The sequence below is a fragment of the Daphnia carinata genome, chromosome 5 (assembly GCF_022539665.2).
Source record: "Daphnia carinata strain CSIRO-1 chromosome 5, CSIRO_AGI_Dcar_HiC_V3, whole genome shotgun sequence".
In the NCBI taxonomy this organism is placed as follows: Eukaryota; Metazoa; Arthropoda; class Branchiopoda; order Diplostraca; family Daphniidae; genus Daphnia; species Daphnia carinata.
The window spans coordinates 3,238,549-3,255,164 of record NC_081335.1 but is presented as its reverse complement, the minus strand read 5'-3'; the positions used below and the strand labels follow the sequence as shown (position 1 = coordinate 3,255,164).

Genomic DNA, 16,616 nt, shown 5'->3' with positions numbered 1-16,616 from the left:
AAATAAACTCTAGAACTGTTTTTTCTTTTAAGCATTTTAATGAACGCACAAAAACATAACACCAACTGGCAGACTAACAGTTATGTCACGCCCACCGAATCCCAGAGCTCTCTGCAACATGCGGCCGAAAACCATAGTTCTGAAAGGGTTTTCACATTTTGATTTCAAGTCAAATAGTTCGATTCGGTCACCAAATATCTGATAACGCTAGCGCGCCAGTACGCTACGGTGAGATAAAACTGTCACTGACAGCACCTCATTTTCTTTTATTTTCAAAACGGTTGGGTTAAGGAGAAAACTAATAGCTGAATCGAAATCAGCGTTCAATTTTCATTATACTGTGTGAGTTTCATTGAATTCCAGGAGATTTTGATTTTGGCCCATTTTGACAAAAGTGAGAAGGCCTTCTCACTTTTTCAATTTTGGCAAAATTTTAGATTTGACTTTAAATGCATGGTTTCGATGCAGAATTGAACGGACATCACAAATAAGAGGGTTGTTTTCTCGCGGGATTCATAGTTTTTGGATAAAACGTAAAAAAACAGAAATTTTGTCGGGCTTATTTTGTCGGGCTTATTTTGTCGGGCTTAAAATTTATACCTGCAGAAACTGAGCACAATCACTACTCCAGCGCCACCTGGTATCTGCGGACACTAAAATGCCGTGGATCTACAGAGAAATAGTTTTTTCCTTGAATAAGCATGATAAAAATACATCCTGGTTCTCGGATTGTCTGCAGTGGTATCTATGGCAATCCGTTTTACCCAACAAAAAAAAAAATTTGGCTTTTTTTTTCTTTTTTACAGCTATGGCCATCTAGCGGCCAGATTCCTATTTAATTTTCTCATTCATTCCTTCAGACATGGATTGGATATGGTTACTTTAACACTGGATTTGCAAATGCAGTACAGCTGACTTATGTTTCACATGGTCAGTTGGAGATTTCCCAGGCAAAATTTCTAGTAACTCAGCATTTGGTACCATCTTTACCATAATATTTTACAGTATCCTACATGTCTCATTAATTAAGATTTAAATCCTTTTATAGATTGTCATCAGTGAGCAAGGTTCAGTTTAGGGATTGAGAGCCCTCAGCGACTATAACACCTAGCCCATATCAAAAGCACTTGATTGCTGCCACTGATTCTATCTTGTGGAATCCAAAATGCCTATCTTGTATGGAATGCTTGACAGCCAAATGGCTGTCAAGTACTACGTAATACTCTGACGTCACATAAATATCAATTGTTTACTTTATTTACATTTATTTAAAATTTTTGAAGGAATGATTTAAACAAATGCCAAAGGTGAGACATGCTGGAAAAGCTTGATATGAATGTGTAGACGTAGTTTTGGAATTCAGAGGTGCAGCCGGCTGTTGGGTAAAACTTCATTTAAATTTTGTTTCAATTCAATATGTTTTAGTTACTATTTGTGTGATTACGCAAAGGATTGCGCCATCCAGGCAATGTGAATATTCTGCCATGTACATGATAAACCGAGGATTCTTCATCAACATGCAAGATGTTACTCCCTGGTAATGCTTTTCTGCTGAGTTTGTTTAGTTTTCTAATTTTAATCGTCAATGTTGTATTAGTAAACTACTGTTGGCAGAAAAGCTGATACATTGGGAAAACGGTTATGGCAAGTGAGATGAATAAATCACCATAGGTCAGTTGTCTTGCCTTCACAATTGCAATGAAGATGAATCATGGAGTCAAAAACATTAAAAAGGTGGTACTATTTTAAACTTTTTAATTGTTTTAATTGGTGTATCGCTAAGTGCTGATACATGTGTAGAACATACTGGAATTCATGTCATCCTGGAGAGGGCTAAAAAAAACGAGCTTTATCCACGAAGCAGGTCATTAATCATGTCCCAAACGATTGTCTGCGTCAGCCAGCAATCTTTCAATGGCTAACAAGCATTTAATAGTTTTGAAAATCGCGGTTTGCACTCCCTAAGGCGACATTCCGTAATCCTCACCTGTCAATAGAGTTGAGTGCAACCATTTCTATTCTGAACTGTCGCCTACGAAATTCTTTTTCTATAAAATCAGGTGAAATGATGTTATAATGGAAATTGTTGTCAAGACTGCCGAGACCAGGTACATTGTTTACCTTAACGTTTAGTGATCAAAACAACCAACTTTGTAACCTCTCTGTTTTTTATGGTGCATGGAACGTCCAACCGGAAAGCCCATGGAAGATCTCTGTGTCCAACACGAAGGGTTCTTCCAAACTTTCGTATTCAAGTTTTGGCTATGGTGATCATTTGCAACTGCATAGCCTTTTAGAAGCTCCTGCCAGGAATCTACAGGACTATGGCAGATGGTGAATTTATGTACCCTGTAAGCGATATCAATAAGAACGTCTTATGCTTATCTGTTTTATTTTCTTAATTTAGATTAATAGCAATAGTGAACCTGCGAAGGTTTCTGGTTGGGATGCGATGACGAAAGGTTATAGTAATTTGAAGTACGGAATTGAATTTCCCTCCATCAGTCGCCTCTTTATTCCCGCGTATTACGGTATTAATTATTTAAAAATTGAAGTGCATATCTGGGCTCCCTTCTTTTCTGAAGCCCCGTTTCCCCTTGACTCGTAATAAGCCCGTAGGGGGTCATGCCCCTACTGTACGGTATATATAAAAACAACATATACCGAGGTTTGGAGGGCTCTGGCCGGAAAGGGGACGTGGGGTGCCGCTTAGTCCGATGATGTGTTCACGGAGGGCTCTGTGGCTACCCACAAATCCGAACTAAAGGTTAATCGCTCCTGTAAAAATGTTCCAAATCTTCAGCTCTTCTTCCGGCTTCTCTTAGCCAATCACCGGGTAATCTCCCCGGTGGGTCAACAAGGCAGTGTCTCCCCCTGCCTGGGTTGACGGCAACTTTTGAAAGGGCTATTGTGCCTTTTTAAAGTTGCAAAAATAATTCTAAGGTGCAGAGAACTGTCAATAAAAATTTTTTTTATAAAATATTTTTTCGAAAATTTGTTTCTTTAATTGTCTGCGTTCGCTGTATTCACACATTACATTTATCAATTTTTTTTTTTATTTAGCTTGCTCAATTCATTTTTATTGTTTTTGCCATCTTTGATGGTAAGCATTGTTTCCATTAATTTATCGTTTATCTGTAAGTATTCAATTATTATTTATTACAGTCTTTGCATTCTCGACTTAGATTCAACGAACATAGTGTAATGCCTGGATATTTTCTGAAGTAATTTTGTATTTGAATTTTATTTTACTCGTATGGGAACCGATCCCCAGACCTTCAGCGTGCAACGCCGATGCTCTAACATTGAGCCACGAGATATACCTAAATTTTCTTATTATCCCATATAATATGTTATCGTCTAGGCTGTTTGTGCAGTCTTGCACAACTATATGCTTATCTTTCTTCAGATTTCATAAGGTCCATAGCTCTGTGGTAGAGCCTTTAGTTGCGATACCTGTTACCCTGGGTTCAAACCTCAACAGATGTATATAATTGAAGCAGAATAAATGTGGAAAAGAATATTGCAGCTTTGCATTTCAACTTTATTAAGTGTAAATGTTAGTCCGTAGGTAACAAGAAATATTCATTAGTTGCTTATAAGTTCATGGTTGGAATAATGGTAAAGCATGTTGTTGTCATGCTGGAATACTAGGTTTCGATCCCCATGTCAATTAATGTGTAGCTAAATAATAAATATAAAAGTAAATAGTGTAAAATCGTTTTTTTGTCCCTCCTTCCACCCACATATCCACCACTTTACATAAATTTTAATAGATATGCAAAATACAATACATACACAAATACATACAACTAACTCGTTGGCTGCCACGCCACCATATTCTACAGTTGCTACTGTCGCTATCGAAGGGATAGCGACCAAGGGGGCCGGGTAGGCCGGGCTGAAACTGACGATGAGACCTTTCCGGGAATGCACACCCCAGGTCTACATCGCCGTCTCGTTCAAGGGAATTCCCTGTGGTGCATTGCCTAAAGGGCCGTTCGGCCAATCTTGGGCAGTGGCGCTGCTCCACCCCATGGCAGATAGACCATGGACCAGAACAGCGCGGCCCGTCCCTGTCAAGCTACAAAAAAAAGGGGACCAAGGTGGGTGGGTGGCAGCCAACGAGTTAATTAGATTAGCATTACATAATACGAAACAAAACAAAACAATACCACGATGAGGCGACCACGAGGTGACGAAGGGGCGATAGGAGAGGCGAAGACGGCGCGACCACGAGGCGATGACGGGGCGACGGGCGAAGCGAAGACGGGGCGATGGGCGAGGCGAAGTCGGGATGACGGGCGAGGCGAAGCCGGGTCGACGGGCGAGGCGAAGGCGGGGCGACGGGCGAGGCGAAGACGGGCCATATAACAACATTTTGCACGATGTTCCACGATGATCTCCTACAGACCACTGCTTACTATTCGGCTACCTACTTTTATTTACTATTCGGCATTCCATCACTTTTTTTCATTTTGCTGTCATGGCGTTACCTAAATAACAAACAACGATATTACACTATTACACTTGAACGGGCAAATGGAAACTTACTTTTAGATGGCTTGAGAGAGTTAATACTCGATCGAAATCTTGAAGGTCTTTTTACATGGGACAGAAAAGGAAAATGCCCTAGCTCTAAACGATAGAAGTAAAAACAACTGTTAATTTTTGGAAATAAAACATTGTTGGTGAAACTATAACAGAGATGGCTATTTGACTTACAGCTGTTACTCAAAGACTAAAAAGATAGTGGGGCCAGGAATTACGATGAAGAAAGTAAAGACTTGGCAGTCCTACAAAAGGATATTAAATGTAAAGAAAAGTCATATTAGACTAAGAAAGAAACTTAAAATACCACAAGTAAATGGTTTTGGGGTCCATGTCTATGTGTGTTGGTTTGTTAGGTAGGAATAGCAGGATGACTGCTGAAACGGCGGTAATTTTTGTTGGCCACACGACACAGAGGTATAAACCACCTTTGCCAGATCCAAACTAATAGTTGATGAATGGATAAAGTGCTGCAAAATCAGACGAAGATATTCAAATGATAACACTTTTGCCACTGTCACAACCTCTGTAATTTGTAAATAAAGTTTCATGAGCTATTCCTTGAAAGTAGAATCATACTAATTGGATTCTAGTATCAAAATGTAAGCCTTATACCTTTAAATGAGTAATCTTATCACATGATTGAACGCAAAAGCCAGAATATGCTGCCAGGCTTTGTGTTTGACAGCTGGCATAGCTGATCTCGTTAAATAAGAAATCTATTTCATCTGGTTGACTTCCAAAACACAATCAAAACACTTCATCGTCGGTAGCATAACGTTTTTCGAATCTTCTGTTGTATATTAACACAATTAACAAACATTCGGCTGGATTTCACTTATCATGCGTTCTAACTGAACAAATTAATTGCACAGCAGCGTCATCTCGTTTTTTAATTTAGAATCAAGACGCGAATTTTCTTAAGAATTCACTTATTTTTTAATGCGTGAAAAATACTGCTGTGAACATATCCATTCTGCTTCTAAAGCGAAAATTCACGTCCTTCCACCCCCAACAAGTGTGACTAGTACTTGTAGGCTGCGGCTTTTTAGACGAGGATAGCGATTCTACATTTTTTCTCTAAAATTAGAATTACCATTTCTTACCTGCTGTTTTTGCATATAAAGAGCCGCACAAACTCACCACATTGTTCTCTTTCGATTTGAAAATGAATAATACAAAATGGGAAAATTAAGTAAAAAAACACAACACCAGATAATCAATTGGCAGCGTATAATATGATTCAAACGCATCCACAACACCATCCGCGCACATAATAAGTACGCTAATGTGTATGCCTGTTTGCTGTTAGTGTCAATGACAATTTCACGAAGAAAATTTGAAAACAACGTTTGACATAGAAATCTCGTAAATGGGTTAACACAATCAAACGATTGCGGGCAAAGGAAAATTAAAAGGCGCTAAATTAGCCAAAAAAGTGAATGTTAGGATGTGGGAGACAATGCAAAATATTACGGGTTTCAATGAAAGTGGCAACGTTCAGAAAAGCGGAAGACAAATAGAGCGAATCAATTGAACGTTTCTGTGATTTACGTTGGTCTCCGTGACAAGATAAAACCTTTTCAAATCGATCGAAAAAGCCAAATTCATCTTTGATTGTAACGGAAAACTGCATATGTAGCGAACTTAAGAAATTTTTTAGCTACAAATTGGGAAAGCTATTCACATCTATCATACACAATACTACCTTCACATACTTGAATTATTTTTGCAACTTTAAAAAGGCACAATAGCCCTTTCAAAAGTTGCCGTCAACCCAGGCAGGGGGAGACACTGCCTTGTTGACCCACCGGGGAGATTACCCGGTGATTGGCTAAGAGAAGCCGGAAGAGCCGAAGATTTGGAACATTTTTACTGGAGCGATTAACCTTTAGTTCGGATTTGTGGGCAGCCACGTCGCCCTCCGTGAACACATCATCGGACTAAGCGGACCCCCACGTCCCCTTTCCGGCCAGAGCCCTCCAAACCTCGGTATATTTTATTTTTATATATACCGTACAGTAGGGGCATGACCCCCTACGGGCTTATTACGAGTCAAGGGGAAACGGAAAGGAAGGGAGCCCAGATATGCACTTCAATTTTTTTAAATATAAAATACCGTCTCGGGAATCCGAATGAAGTATAGAAATGTCATATCATCCATCCAATCATTACAATTTATTCAGTGTCTTGCCCCAACCAAGAATCTTTTCAGATCCAATGTTACTATTAACCTACACTGAGAAAAGAAAAACAACACCATTAAGCATCTCAATTGTTGCTCATGTGACTTACATGACTCATAGATTGAACTTCTGACAGAAGCTTGGAAAAGGCCATACAAATTGTAGATGAAAAACATTGTATAAGGCTCTTGAATGATAAAATAGCACCCATAGAATGTTGCATTGTTGATAGTTGTGTTCCCAGTATGCTGAAAATCCTTTCCTATTGGATAAATTTTTTTTTTTGTAGATTAGACATGGTTGGCAAAAAGGAGGAGAAATTCTTCGTCATAAATTCAAAAAAATTTCAAGACAATTCCTTTCATACCTAAAGAGTCCATGTATGATGTTCATCCTTGCAATGCCAGCAAAGTGAAACATCTTTAGGGCCATTTAAGTACCCAGCTTCACCAACACTCTGAACGTAAAGGACAAGTTGTTCTTTAGCAAGAGAAGCAGAATTATTTGAGGCTTCTAGCTGTGACAGAACTATAAAGGATTGCTGTTGTACCGGATTCATTAACACAAGATGGTACTTCTCATTAGACAATTTGCATTACTCTATTACTTTACCTCACACCTTAACGGTAATGCACTCTCAGTGTTTTTTCAACTACAGGCTGACTCTTCCATCCTGTAACACTTCCAGACTTGACTTGATCCCCCCACTAAAATTCTGTGAATGCAAAATAATAGCATTAAAAATACTTTTTCGATAGACAAAGAACGGGGAAGTACCTAATCCATGTTTTAGGTTGAACTCGTGCCATTTCTGGGTTTCCGTACCACACCCATTTTTGGCCCAAATACAGTCCCACAATTGTTCAGTTCCATCGCTGCATGGACTGATTACGAACAATAATTGAGCCTGCAGGTTCATAATTAGAGCTAAAAAACAATAATTAATAATTGAAAACTAATATAATAATCTTTGTACTTACCATCCTTATCTTTTATTATCTTATCCATTTTAACATATTTTTCTCCAGCCACATATTTTTCTCCAGCCACACGTTATTCTCCATCCACGCTACTCAACCATGGCCTACTATAATCACGGCCAGCAAACGCGCAATACCCCCTGCGCCTAAAACTAAAATTGCCAGAGGGGCCTAATACCCCAAATCGAACTCCACTTGCCGCAGCTTCATTCCACCCATTCCGATTTCCCCGACTTTTGCCACTGAATGGTAAAGGAGGCGGATTACTAGTGCCCCGGTAGCAATTTAACTATCAAAACTTTGGTGTAATGGGTAGAACTTTCAGTTGGAATGCGGGAGACCCGTGTTCGAATCCAGCATAAGTCTTTCTTTTTTCTCCTTTCCTATAGTAAACTGGCCACGCGCGGCGCTAGGTTCCACTTTCCATTGTTTTTCCCACTCATTTCAATTCTTTGTTAGTTACCAAACAGTGGAAAGTGGACTGGGGGTATTAGACCCCTCTGGCAATTTCGTTTTAGGCGCAGGGGGTATTGCGCGTTTGCTGGCCGTGATTATAGTAAGCCATGTACTCAACTAACTGCGAATGGCATCTAATCAGTGTTTCCACTTTCCGCAAAGTGGTATCCCTAGAACGTTGCCAGACTGGGGACATAAATCCCTATTTTAAAAAAATAAAATCCCCAGAAAAATCCCTGTTACTTTCATGGCATACTATAATAACGGCCTGTCAGCGCGCAATACCTCCAGCGCCTAAAACTGCATTGCCAGAGGGGCGTAATACCCCAAACCGAGCTCCACTTTCCACTGTAACGAATGCAGAATTGAAATGTGTGGGAAAAACAGTGGAACTAGCGCCGCGCGAACCAGCTTACGGTAGGAAAGGGAAAAAAGAAATGACTGAGGCTAGATTCGAACTCGGGTCCAGCTTATATATAGCTTGTTATATTGTTATATAGCTTATATATAGCTTGTTCTCTGCCTCGCCAATAAATAATATTACCAAACATTCTCTATTGCAGCTACTTATATATACTTATAACTATATGCACTACTGTACATAGCTACTTACAAAACCTCTTTCATGCCAACCTCTTTCATGCCCCAACAAAACTTGGCAACACTAACAACAAAAACTTACGGGTAGCGAATTGGGTCACATATCCCGATGATAAGCTGCCTGCATCCACGAGCCGTCTTTCAGGCCGTGGGGAGGCTAACGAACAGCCTACGTTCAACGATCACCTCTTCTCTACCTTTCAGCTTTTGTGGTTCGATCTTCAAGGTAGTGAACAGTACTACAGATCGATTTTTAGCCTGGTAAGGCTATTTTTGCCAATTTTAGCCTGGCAAGGCTTTTTTTGGTGTGCCATTTAGCCCCTTTATAGTAGGCATGGCTCTTCTTTTTTCTTTTCTCTCTTCCTTTTTTCTTTCTTCTTGTTTTCTCTCTTCTTTTTTTCTTTCTTGAATCTTGCGTCTTCATCTGTTGTAGAAGCTTGCGTATCTTGAATGAAGATTTGGAGGGAAAGGGAGGGGGGGAAATTGGCGGTGTCGGGACTTGAACCCGGGGCCTTCAGAATGCGAAGCGAAGGTGGTAACCACTGTGCCAGGACCGCACATCTCAAACAAATTTATTTTTCATCGACCTTCGTTCTGATACCAGAACTATATAATATGTGACTAATAGTGGTGTCGCGCTGTGGTAGGGCGCTGTGGTATAGCACTGAGATCATACGTCGACTGTCCGTGTTCGGTTCTTATAGACGCCATTGCTTCAAAATTTTTTAAATTATTTTTATAAATGTAAATAACAAAAATAAAATAACCCATTTTATTTATTTTAGAACAGTATTAAATCGAACACATTTTTAAAGCAATTAACCAGTGCCCGTCAAAGCCAAACAAGTTACCAGAAAAATTTAAATTGGCTATGGAAATAAAACCATCGGATAGCCCCATCATATTTGTTTCGTTAAGCAATAAAGATATGGTTTTTTCCAAAAATAATTGTCATCGAACTTTCAACGTTATAAAGCCTCAAGAGAATCACAGCGTTTCCCAATGAACAGTGCGTTGCTCACCTAGATAACAAAATTGTGTGAGAGGCCTCGGGTTCATCATGTCTCAACAACAAATTGTTCATCATGGCTGGCCGAAGATTTGGAACATTTTTACTGGAGCGATTAACCTTTAATTCGGATTTGTGGGTAGCTTCATAGCCCTCCGTGAGTACATCATCGGACCATTAGGACCCCCACGTCCCCTTTCCGGCCAAAGCCCTCCAAACCTCGGTATATGTTGTTTTTAAATATACCGTACAGTAGGGGCATGACCCCTTACGGGGGCTTATTATGAGTCAAGGGGAAACGGGGCTACAGAAAGAAGGGAGCCCAAATATGCACTTCAATTTATCTATATGAAATACCATTTTGAAAGCTTATGTTATTCTTTCCATGGGTAATTCCAATCGTGTTTCCAAACGTCAGTTTAAATAAAATCCAGCCTCATTCTGCAACCTCATTTCCGATCTATTATGAAGATTTACCTAAACAGACAAAACAAAAGCAAATCAATACAAAACATTTTATTCGTGGAACTTACTTTAAACAGCCGCACATAATCCTTTTAGCGGTTTATAGTTGTTGTTTCCAAACGTCAGCTTAAAAAAATCCAGCCTCATTTGGAAATCTCATTTCCGATCTATTATGACTATTCACCTAAAAAGAAAAAACAAAAGAAAATTAATACAAAACATCTTTGCTTGTGAACTTATTTTAAACAGTATTGTGTGCAATCCTTCTAAGGGTTCATACTTGAAACGCCTCTGACAGAGTTTCTAAGTGAAATCCAAACACGACATAGTATGAACACCAATTATTTATGCTAGCAGACAACTTGATGTTCAGTAGAAGTGTTCTTTTCCAATATGGCTAATATCTATGGCAATCCGTTTTACATAAAAAAAAAAAAAAAAATGGCGGAAAAAAAATAAAAAATCGCACTTTTTTCTTTTTTTCCGACACGTAGCCATCTACCGCTCAGACTCGTTATTACTGGCGTAGGCAATTTCAGTCCATTGGATGCCATTCGCAGTTAGTTCAGTAGCGTGGATGGAGAATAACGCGTGGCTGGAGGAACAATTGGAAAATGGATAAGATAATACAACAAAAGGATGGTAAGTATAAACATTATTATATTGGTTTTCACTTATTAATTATTGTTTATTAGATCAAATTATGAAGCTGCAGGCCCAATTATTGGAACAACACAAAATATTAGATAACAGCAAAGCTAAGGATGGTAAGGCCTAATACATAGTGATTCTATTTATTTGCTTTTATTCATTTGTGTTTTGTAGCTCAAATTTGAGTCTACAAGCTCAGCTAGGGGAAAAGAACAAATTGGAACGGAACAGTTTCCAAACAGTGAAGGAGGTTTTTCCAAACTCAAACCTAACTGAACATGAGGATGAATTGGCATTAGGTGAACACAGTCAGGTACCTAAACTTTTCAAATAAGAATTCAAAATAAGTATAGAATTTTAACAAACAATTATTTATTGTTTAGTTATTCAGTCTACCACCTGACAGTGTGTTAAATTTAAATTCTGTTAGTGCTGCACAAAAAGAATCGTTAGTAATAAGCCCATGCAGTGAAGGAAGTGAACAATTGTGGGACTGTATTTGGGCCGAAAATGGGTGTGGTACGGAAACCAAGATATGGCACAAGTTCAACATGAAACATGGATTAGGTACTTTTCGGTTTTATGTTTATTGAAAAAGTATTTTTAATGCTATTATTTTGCATTCACAGAATTTAATGGGGGATCAAATCAAGTCTGGAAGTGTTACAGGATGGAAGAGTCAGCCTACAGATGAAAAAACACTGAGAGTGCATTACCATTAAGGTATGAGGTAAAGTAATAGAGTATGCACATTGTCTAATGAGAAGTACCATCTTGTGTTAATAAATCCAGTACAACAGCAATCCTTTATAGTTCTGTCACAGCTAGAAACCTCAAATAATTCTGCTTCTCTGTCTAAAGAACAACTTGTCCTTTACGTTCAGAGTGTTGGGGAAACTGGGTACTTAAATGGCCCTAAAGATGTTTTAATTTTGCTGCCATTGCAGAGATGAACATCATACATGGACTCTTTAGGTATGAAAGGATTTTTCTTCAAATAATTTTGAATTTATGACGAAGAATTTCTCCTCCTTTTTGCCAACCAGGTCTAATCTACCAAAAAAAATTTTATCCAATAGGAAAGGATTTTCATGTACTGGGAACACAACTATCAACAATGCAACATTGTACAGGTGCTAGTTTATCATTCAAGAGCCTTATACAATGATGTTAATCTGCAATTTGTATGTCCTTCCCCAAGCTTCCACCAGAAGTTGAATCTATGAGTCATGTAAGTTACATGATCAACAGTTGATATGTTTAACGGTGTTGTTTTTCTTTTCTCAATATATGTTAATAGTAACATTGGATCTGAAAAAATTCTTGGTTGGGGCAAGACACTGAATAAATTGTATTGATTGGATGGATGACATGACATTTCTATACTTAATTCGGATTCCCCAGACGGTATTTGATATTAAAAAAATTGAAGTGCATATCTGGGCTCCCTTCTTTTCTGAAGCCCCGTTTCCCCTTGACTCGTAATAAGCCCGTAGGGGGTCATGCCCCTACTGTACGGTATATATAAAAACAACATATACCGAGGTTTGGAGGGCTCTGGCCGGAAAGGGGACGTGGGGTGCCGCTTAGTCCGATGATGTGTTCACGGAGGGCGATGTGGCTACCCACAAATCCGAACTAAAGGTTAATCGCTCCTGTAAAAATGTTCCAAATCTTCAGCTCTTCTTCCGGCTTCTCTTAGCCAATCACCGGGTAATCTCCCCGGTGGGTCAACAAGGCAGTGTCTCCCCCTGCCTGGGTTGACGGCAACTTTTGAAAGGGATATTGTGCCTTTTTAAAGTTGCAAAAATAATTGTAATGTGCAGAGAATTGTCAATAAATTTTTTTTTATAAAATTTTTTTGCAAAATTTGTTTCCTCCATTGTCTGTGTTCACACATTACATTTATCATCTTTTTTTTATTTAGCTTTCTCAATTCTCCTTTATTGTTTATGCCACGTTTGATGGTAAGCATTGTTTCCTGTAAGCATAGTTTATCTGTAAGCATTCAATTATTATCAAGGGATCGAACCCTAGATGTTCGGCATTCCGCGCCGATGCTTTACCAATGAGCCATGAATCATATGATGTCAAGTTGGCTTTTTTCTAGTCACTTGCGGACTTGCATTTACACTTTGAATAAAACTGAAATGCAATACTGCAATATTATTTTCTCCATTTAGATGTAGTTTTTTTTACATCTAGTAAGGTTTGAACCCAGGGTAACAGTTATCGCAGCTGAATGCTCTACCACAGAGCTATGGACATTATAAAAGCAATACAAAGATAAACATATAGTTGTGAAAGACTGCATAAACATCCTAGACGATAACATATGATATGCGATAATAAAAATTTTATATATATCTCGTGGCTCAATGTTAGAGCATCGGCCTTGCACGCTGAATGTCTGAGGATCGATTCCCGTGCCAGTAAAACAATATACAAATACAAAATTATTTCAGAAAATATCAAGGTATTACACGTTGTTCCTTGTCTAAGTTCATGAATTCAAAAAGTGTAATAAATAATAATTGAATACTTACAGATAAACGATACAACGGTGGCAAAAACAATAAAATTGAATTGCGCAAGCTGAATAAAAAAAAAATTGATAAATGTAATGTGTGAACACAGACAATGGAGGAAACAAATTTTGCAAAAAAATTTAATTAAAAAAAAAATTTATTGACAATTCTCTGCACATTACAATTATTTTTGCAACTTTAAAAAGGCACAATAGCCCTTTCAAAAGTTGCCGTCAACCCAGGCAGGGGGAGACACTGCCTTGTTGACCCACCGGGGAGATTACCCGGTGATTGGCTAAGAGAAGCCGGAAGAAGAGCTGAAGATTTGGAACATTTTTACAGGAGCGATTAACCTTTAGTTCGGATTTGTGGGCAGCCACATCGCCCTCCGTGAACACATCATCGGACTAAGCGGCACCCCACGTCCCCTTTCCGGCCAGAGCCCTCCAAACCTCGGTATATGTTGTTTTTATATATACCGTACAGTAGGGGCATGACCCCCTACGGGCTTATTACGAGTCAAGGGGAAACGGGGCTTCAGAAAAGAAGGGAGCCCAGATATGCACTTCAATTTTTTTAATATCAAATACCGTCTGGGGAATCCGAATTAAGTATAGAAATGTCATGTCATCCATCCAATCAATACAATTTATTCAGTGTCTTGCCCCAACCAAGAATTTTTTCAGATCCAATGTTACTATTAACCTATATTGAGAAAAGAAAAACAACACCGTTAAACATATCAACTGTTGATCATGTAACTTACATGACTCATAGATTCAACTTCTGGTGGAAGCTTGGGGAAGGACATACAAATTGCAGATTAACATCATTGTATAAGGCTCTTGAATGATAAACTAGCACCTGTACAATGTTGCATTGTTGATAGTTGTGTTCTCAGTACATGAAAATCCTTTCCTATTGGATAAAATTTTTTTTGGTAGATTAGACCTGGTTGGCAAAAAGGAGGAGAAATTCTTCGTCATAAATTCAAAACTATTTGAAGAAAAATCCTTTCATACCTAAAGAGTCCATGTATGATGTTCATCTCTGCAATGGCAGCAAAATTAAAACATCTTTAGGGCCATTTAAGTACCCAGTTTCCCCAACACTCTGAACGTAAAGGACAAGTTGTTCTTTAGACAGAGAAGCAGAATTATTTGAGGTTTCTAGCTGTGACAGAACTATAAAGGATTGCTGTTGTACTGGATTTATTAACACAAGATGGTACTTCTCATTAGACAATGTGCATACTCTATTACTTTACCTCATACCTTAATGGTAATGCACTCTCAGTGTTTTTTCATCTGTAGGCTGACTCTTCCATCCTGTAACACTTCCAGACTTGATTTGATCCCCCATTAAATTCTGTGAATGCAAAATAATAGCATTAAAAATACTTTTTCAATAGACATAAAACCGAAAAGTACCTAATCCATGTTTCATGTTGAACTTGTGCCATATCTTGGTTTCCGTACCACACCCATTTTCGGCCCAAATACAGTCCCACAATTGTTCACTTCCTTCACTGCATGGGCTTATTACTAACGATTCTTTTTGTGCAGCACTAACAGAATTTAAATTTAACACACTGTCAGGTGGTAGACTGAATAACTAAACAATAAATAATTGTTTGTTAAAATTCTATACTTATTTTGAATTCTTATTTGAAAAGTTTAGGTACCTGACTGTGTTCACCTAATGCCAATTCATCCTCATGTTCAGTTAGGTTTGAGTTTGGAAAAACCTCCTTCACTGTTTGGAAACTGTTCCGTTCCAATTTGTTCTTTTCCCCTAGCTGAGCTTGTAGACTCAAACTTTGAGCTACAAAACACAAATGAATAAAAGCAAATAAATAGAATCATTATGTATTAGGCCTTACCATCCTTAGCTTTGCTGTTATCTAATATTTTGTGTTGTTCCAATAATTGGGCCTGCAGCTTCATAATTTGATCTAATAAACAATAATTAATAAGTGAAAACCAATATAATAATGTTTATACTTACCATCCTTTTGTTGTATTATCTTATCCATTTTCCAATTGTTCCTCCAGCCACGCGTTATTCTCCATCCACGCTACTGAACTAACTGCGAATGGCATCCAATGGACTGAAATTGCCTACGCCAGTAATAACGAGTCTGAGCGGTAGATGGCTACGTGTCGGAAAAAAATAAAAAAGTGCGATTTTTTATTTTTTTTCCGCCATTTTTTTTTTTTTTTTTTATGTAAAACGGATTGCCATAGATATTAGCCATATTGGAAAAGAACACTTCTACTGAACATCAAGTTGTCTGCTAGCATAAATAATTGGTGTTCATACTATGTCGTGTTTGGATTTCACTTAGAAACTCTGTCAGAGGCGTTTCAAGTATGAACCCTTAGAAGGATTGCACACAATACTGTTTAAAATAAGTTCACAAGCAAAGATGTTTTGTATTAATTTTCTTTTGTTTTTTCTTTTTAGGTGAATAGTCATAATAGATCGGAAATGAGATTTCCAAATGAGGCTGGATTTTTTAAAGCTGACGTTTGGAAACAACAACTATAAACCGCTAAAAGGATTATGTGCGGCTGTTTAAAGTAAGTTCCACGAATAAAATGTTTTGTATTGATTTGCTTTTGTTTTGTCTTTTTAGGTAAATCTTCATAATAGATCGGAAATGAGGTTGCAGAATGAGGCTGGATTTTATTTAAACTGATGTTTGGAAACACAATTGGAATTACCCATGGAAAGAATAACATAAGCTTTCAAAATGGTATTTCATATAGATAAATTGAAGTGCATATTTGGGCTCCCTTCTTTCTGTAGCCCTGTTTCCCCTTGACTCATAATAAGCCCCCGTAAGGGGTCATGCCCCTACTGTACGGTATATTTAAAAACAACATATACCGAGGTTTGGAGGGCTCTGGCCGGAAAGGGGACGTGGGGGTCCTAATGGTCCGATGATGTACTCACGGAGGGCTATGAAGCTACCCACAAATCCGAATTAAAGGTTAATCGCTCCTGTAAAAATGTTCCATTTCTTCGGCTCTTCTTCCGGCTTCTCTTAGCCAAGCACCGGGTAATCTCCACGGTGGGTCAACCAAGGCAGTGTCTCCCCCTGCCTTGGTTGACGGCAACTTTTGAAAGGGTTATTTTGCCTTTCAAAAAGTTGCAAAATTTAATTACTTGTGTGGAGGAATGTCAA

General features: G+C 38.4%; 1 protein-coding gene and 4 long non-coding RNA genes across 7 annotated transcripts; 2 read left to right on the top strand and 3 right to left on the bottom strand.

The window, feature by feature from the left end:
• The first annotated feature begins 866 nt into the window (after positions 1-866).
• On the top strand, positions 867-1,717 carry LOC130696396 (uncharacterized). Its single transcript, XR_009002617.2, has 5 exons — positions 867-977; positions 1,049-1,216; positions 1,284-1,382; positions 1,451-1,537; positions 1,598-1,717. It is a non-coding gene; the product is annotated as an uncharacterized LOC130696396 (long non-coding RNA).
• A 2,658-nt stretch (positions 1,718-4,375) lies between these two features.
• On the bottom strand, positions 4,376-5,047 carry LOC130696397 (uncharacterized). The gene is made up of 4 exons (XR_009002618.1): positions 4,859-5,047; positions 4,726-4,796; positions 4,555-4,638; positions 4,376-4,496 (listed from the first exon to the last, which is right to left on the bottom strand). It is a non-coding gene; the product is annotated as an uncharacterized LOC130696397 (long non-coding RNA).
• A 1,663-nt stretch (positions 5,048-6,710) lies between these two features.
• On the bottom strand, positions 6,711-7,658 carry LOC132087995 (uncharacterized). Its single transcript, XR_009421044.1, has 3 exons — positions 7,515-7,658; positions 7,105-7,452; positions 6,711-6,999 (listed from the first exon to the last, which is right to left on the bottom strand). It is a non-coding gene; the product is annotated as an uncharacterized LOC132087995 (long non-coding RNA).
• A 3,283-nt stretch (positions 7,659-10,941) lies between these two features.
• Positions 10,942-12,675, top strand: LOC130696879 (uncharacterized). 2 transcript variants are annotated; one of them, XR_009002731.2, is made up of 6 exons: positions 10,942-11,014; positions 11,073-11,211; positions 11,282-11,465; positions 11,528-11,621; positions 11,691-11,873; positions 11,945-12,675. It is a non-coding gene; the product is annotated as an uncharacterized LOC130696879 (long non-coding RNA). The 2 variants fall into 2 exon arrangements; XR_009002730.2 differs by having other exon boundaries at positions 11,528-11,873.
• A 1,003-nt stretch (positions 12,676-13,678) lies between these two features.
• Positions 13,679-15,514, bottom strand: LOC130696871 (uncharacterized). Of its 2 annotated transcripts, XM_057520001.2 has the most exons (7): positions 15,434-15,514; positions 15,309-15,380; positions 15,111-15,250; positions 14,857-15,040; positions 14,701-14,794; positions 14,449-14,631; positions 13,679-14,377 (listed from the first exon to the last, which is right to left on the bottom strand). In XM_057520001.2, the coding sequence occupies exons 1-5, from the start codon at positions 15,459-15,461 to the stop codon at positions 14,730-14,732; spliced, it is 489 nt and encodes a 162-aa protein (XP_057375984.1). In that variant the 5' UTR covers positions 15,462-15,514; the 3' UTR covers positions 13,679-14,377; positions 14,449-14,631; positions 14,701-14,729. The 2 variants fall into 2 exon arrangements, with proteins under 2 accessions (XP_057375984.1, XP_057375983.1); XM_057520000.2 differs by having other exon boundaries at positions 14,449-14,794.
• Between the last annotated feature and the right edge of the window lie 1,102 nt (positions 15,515-16,616).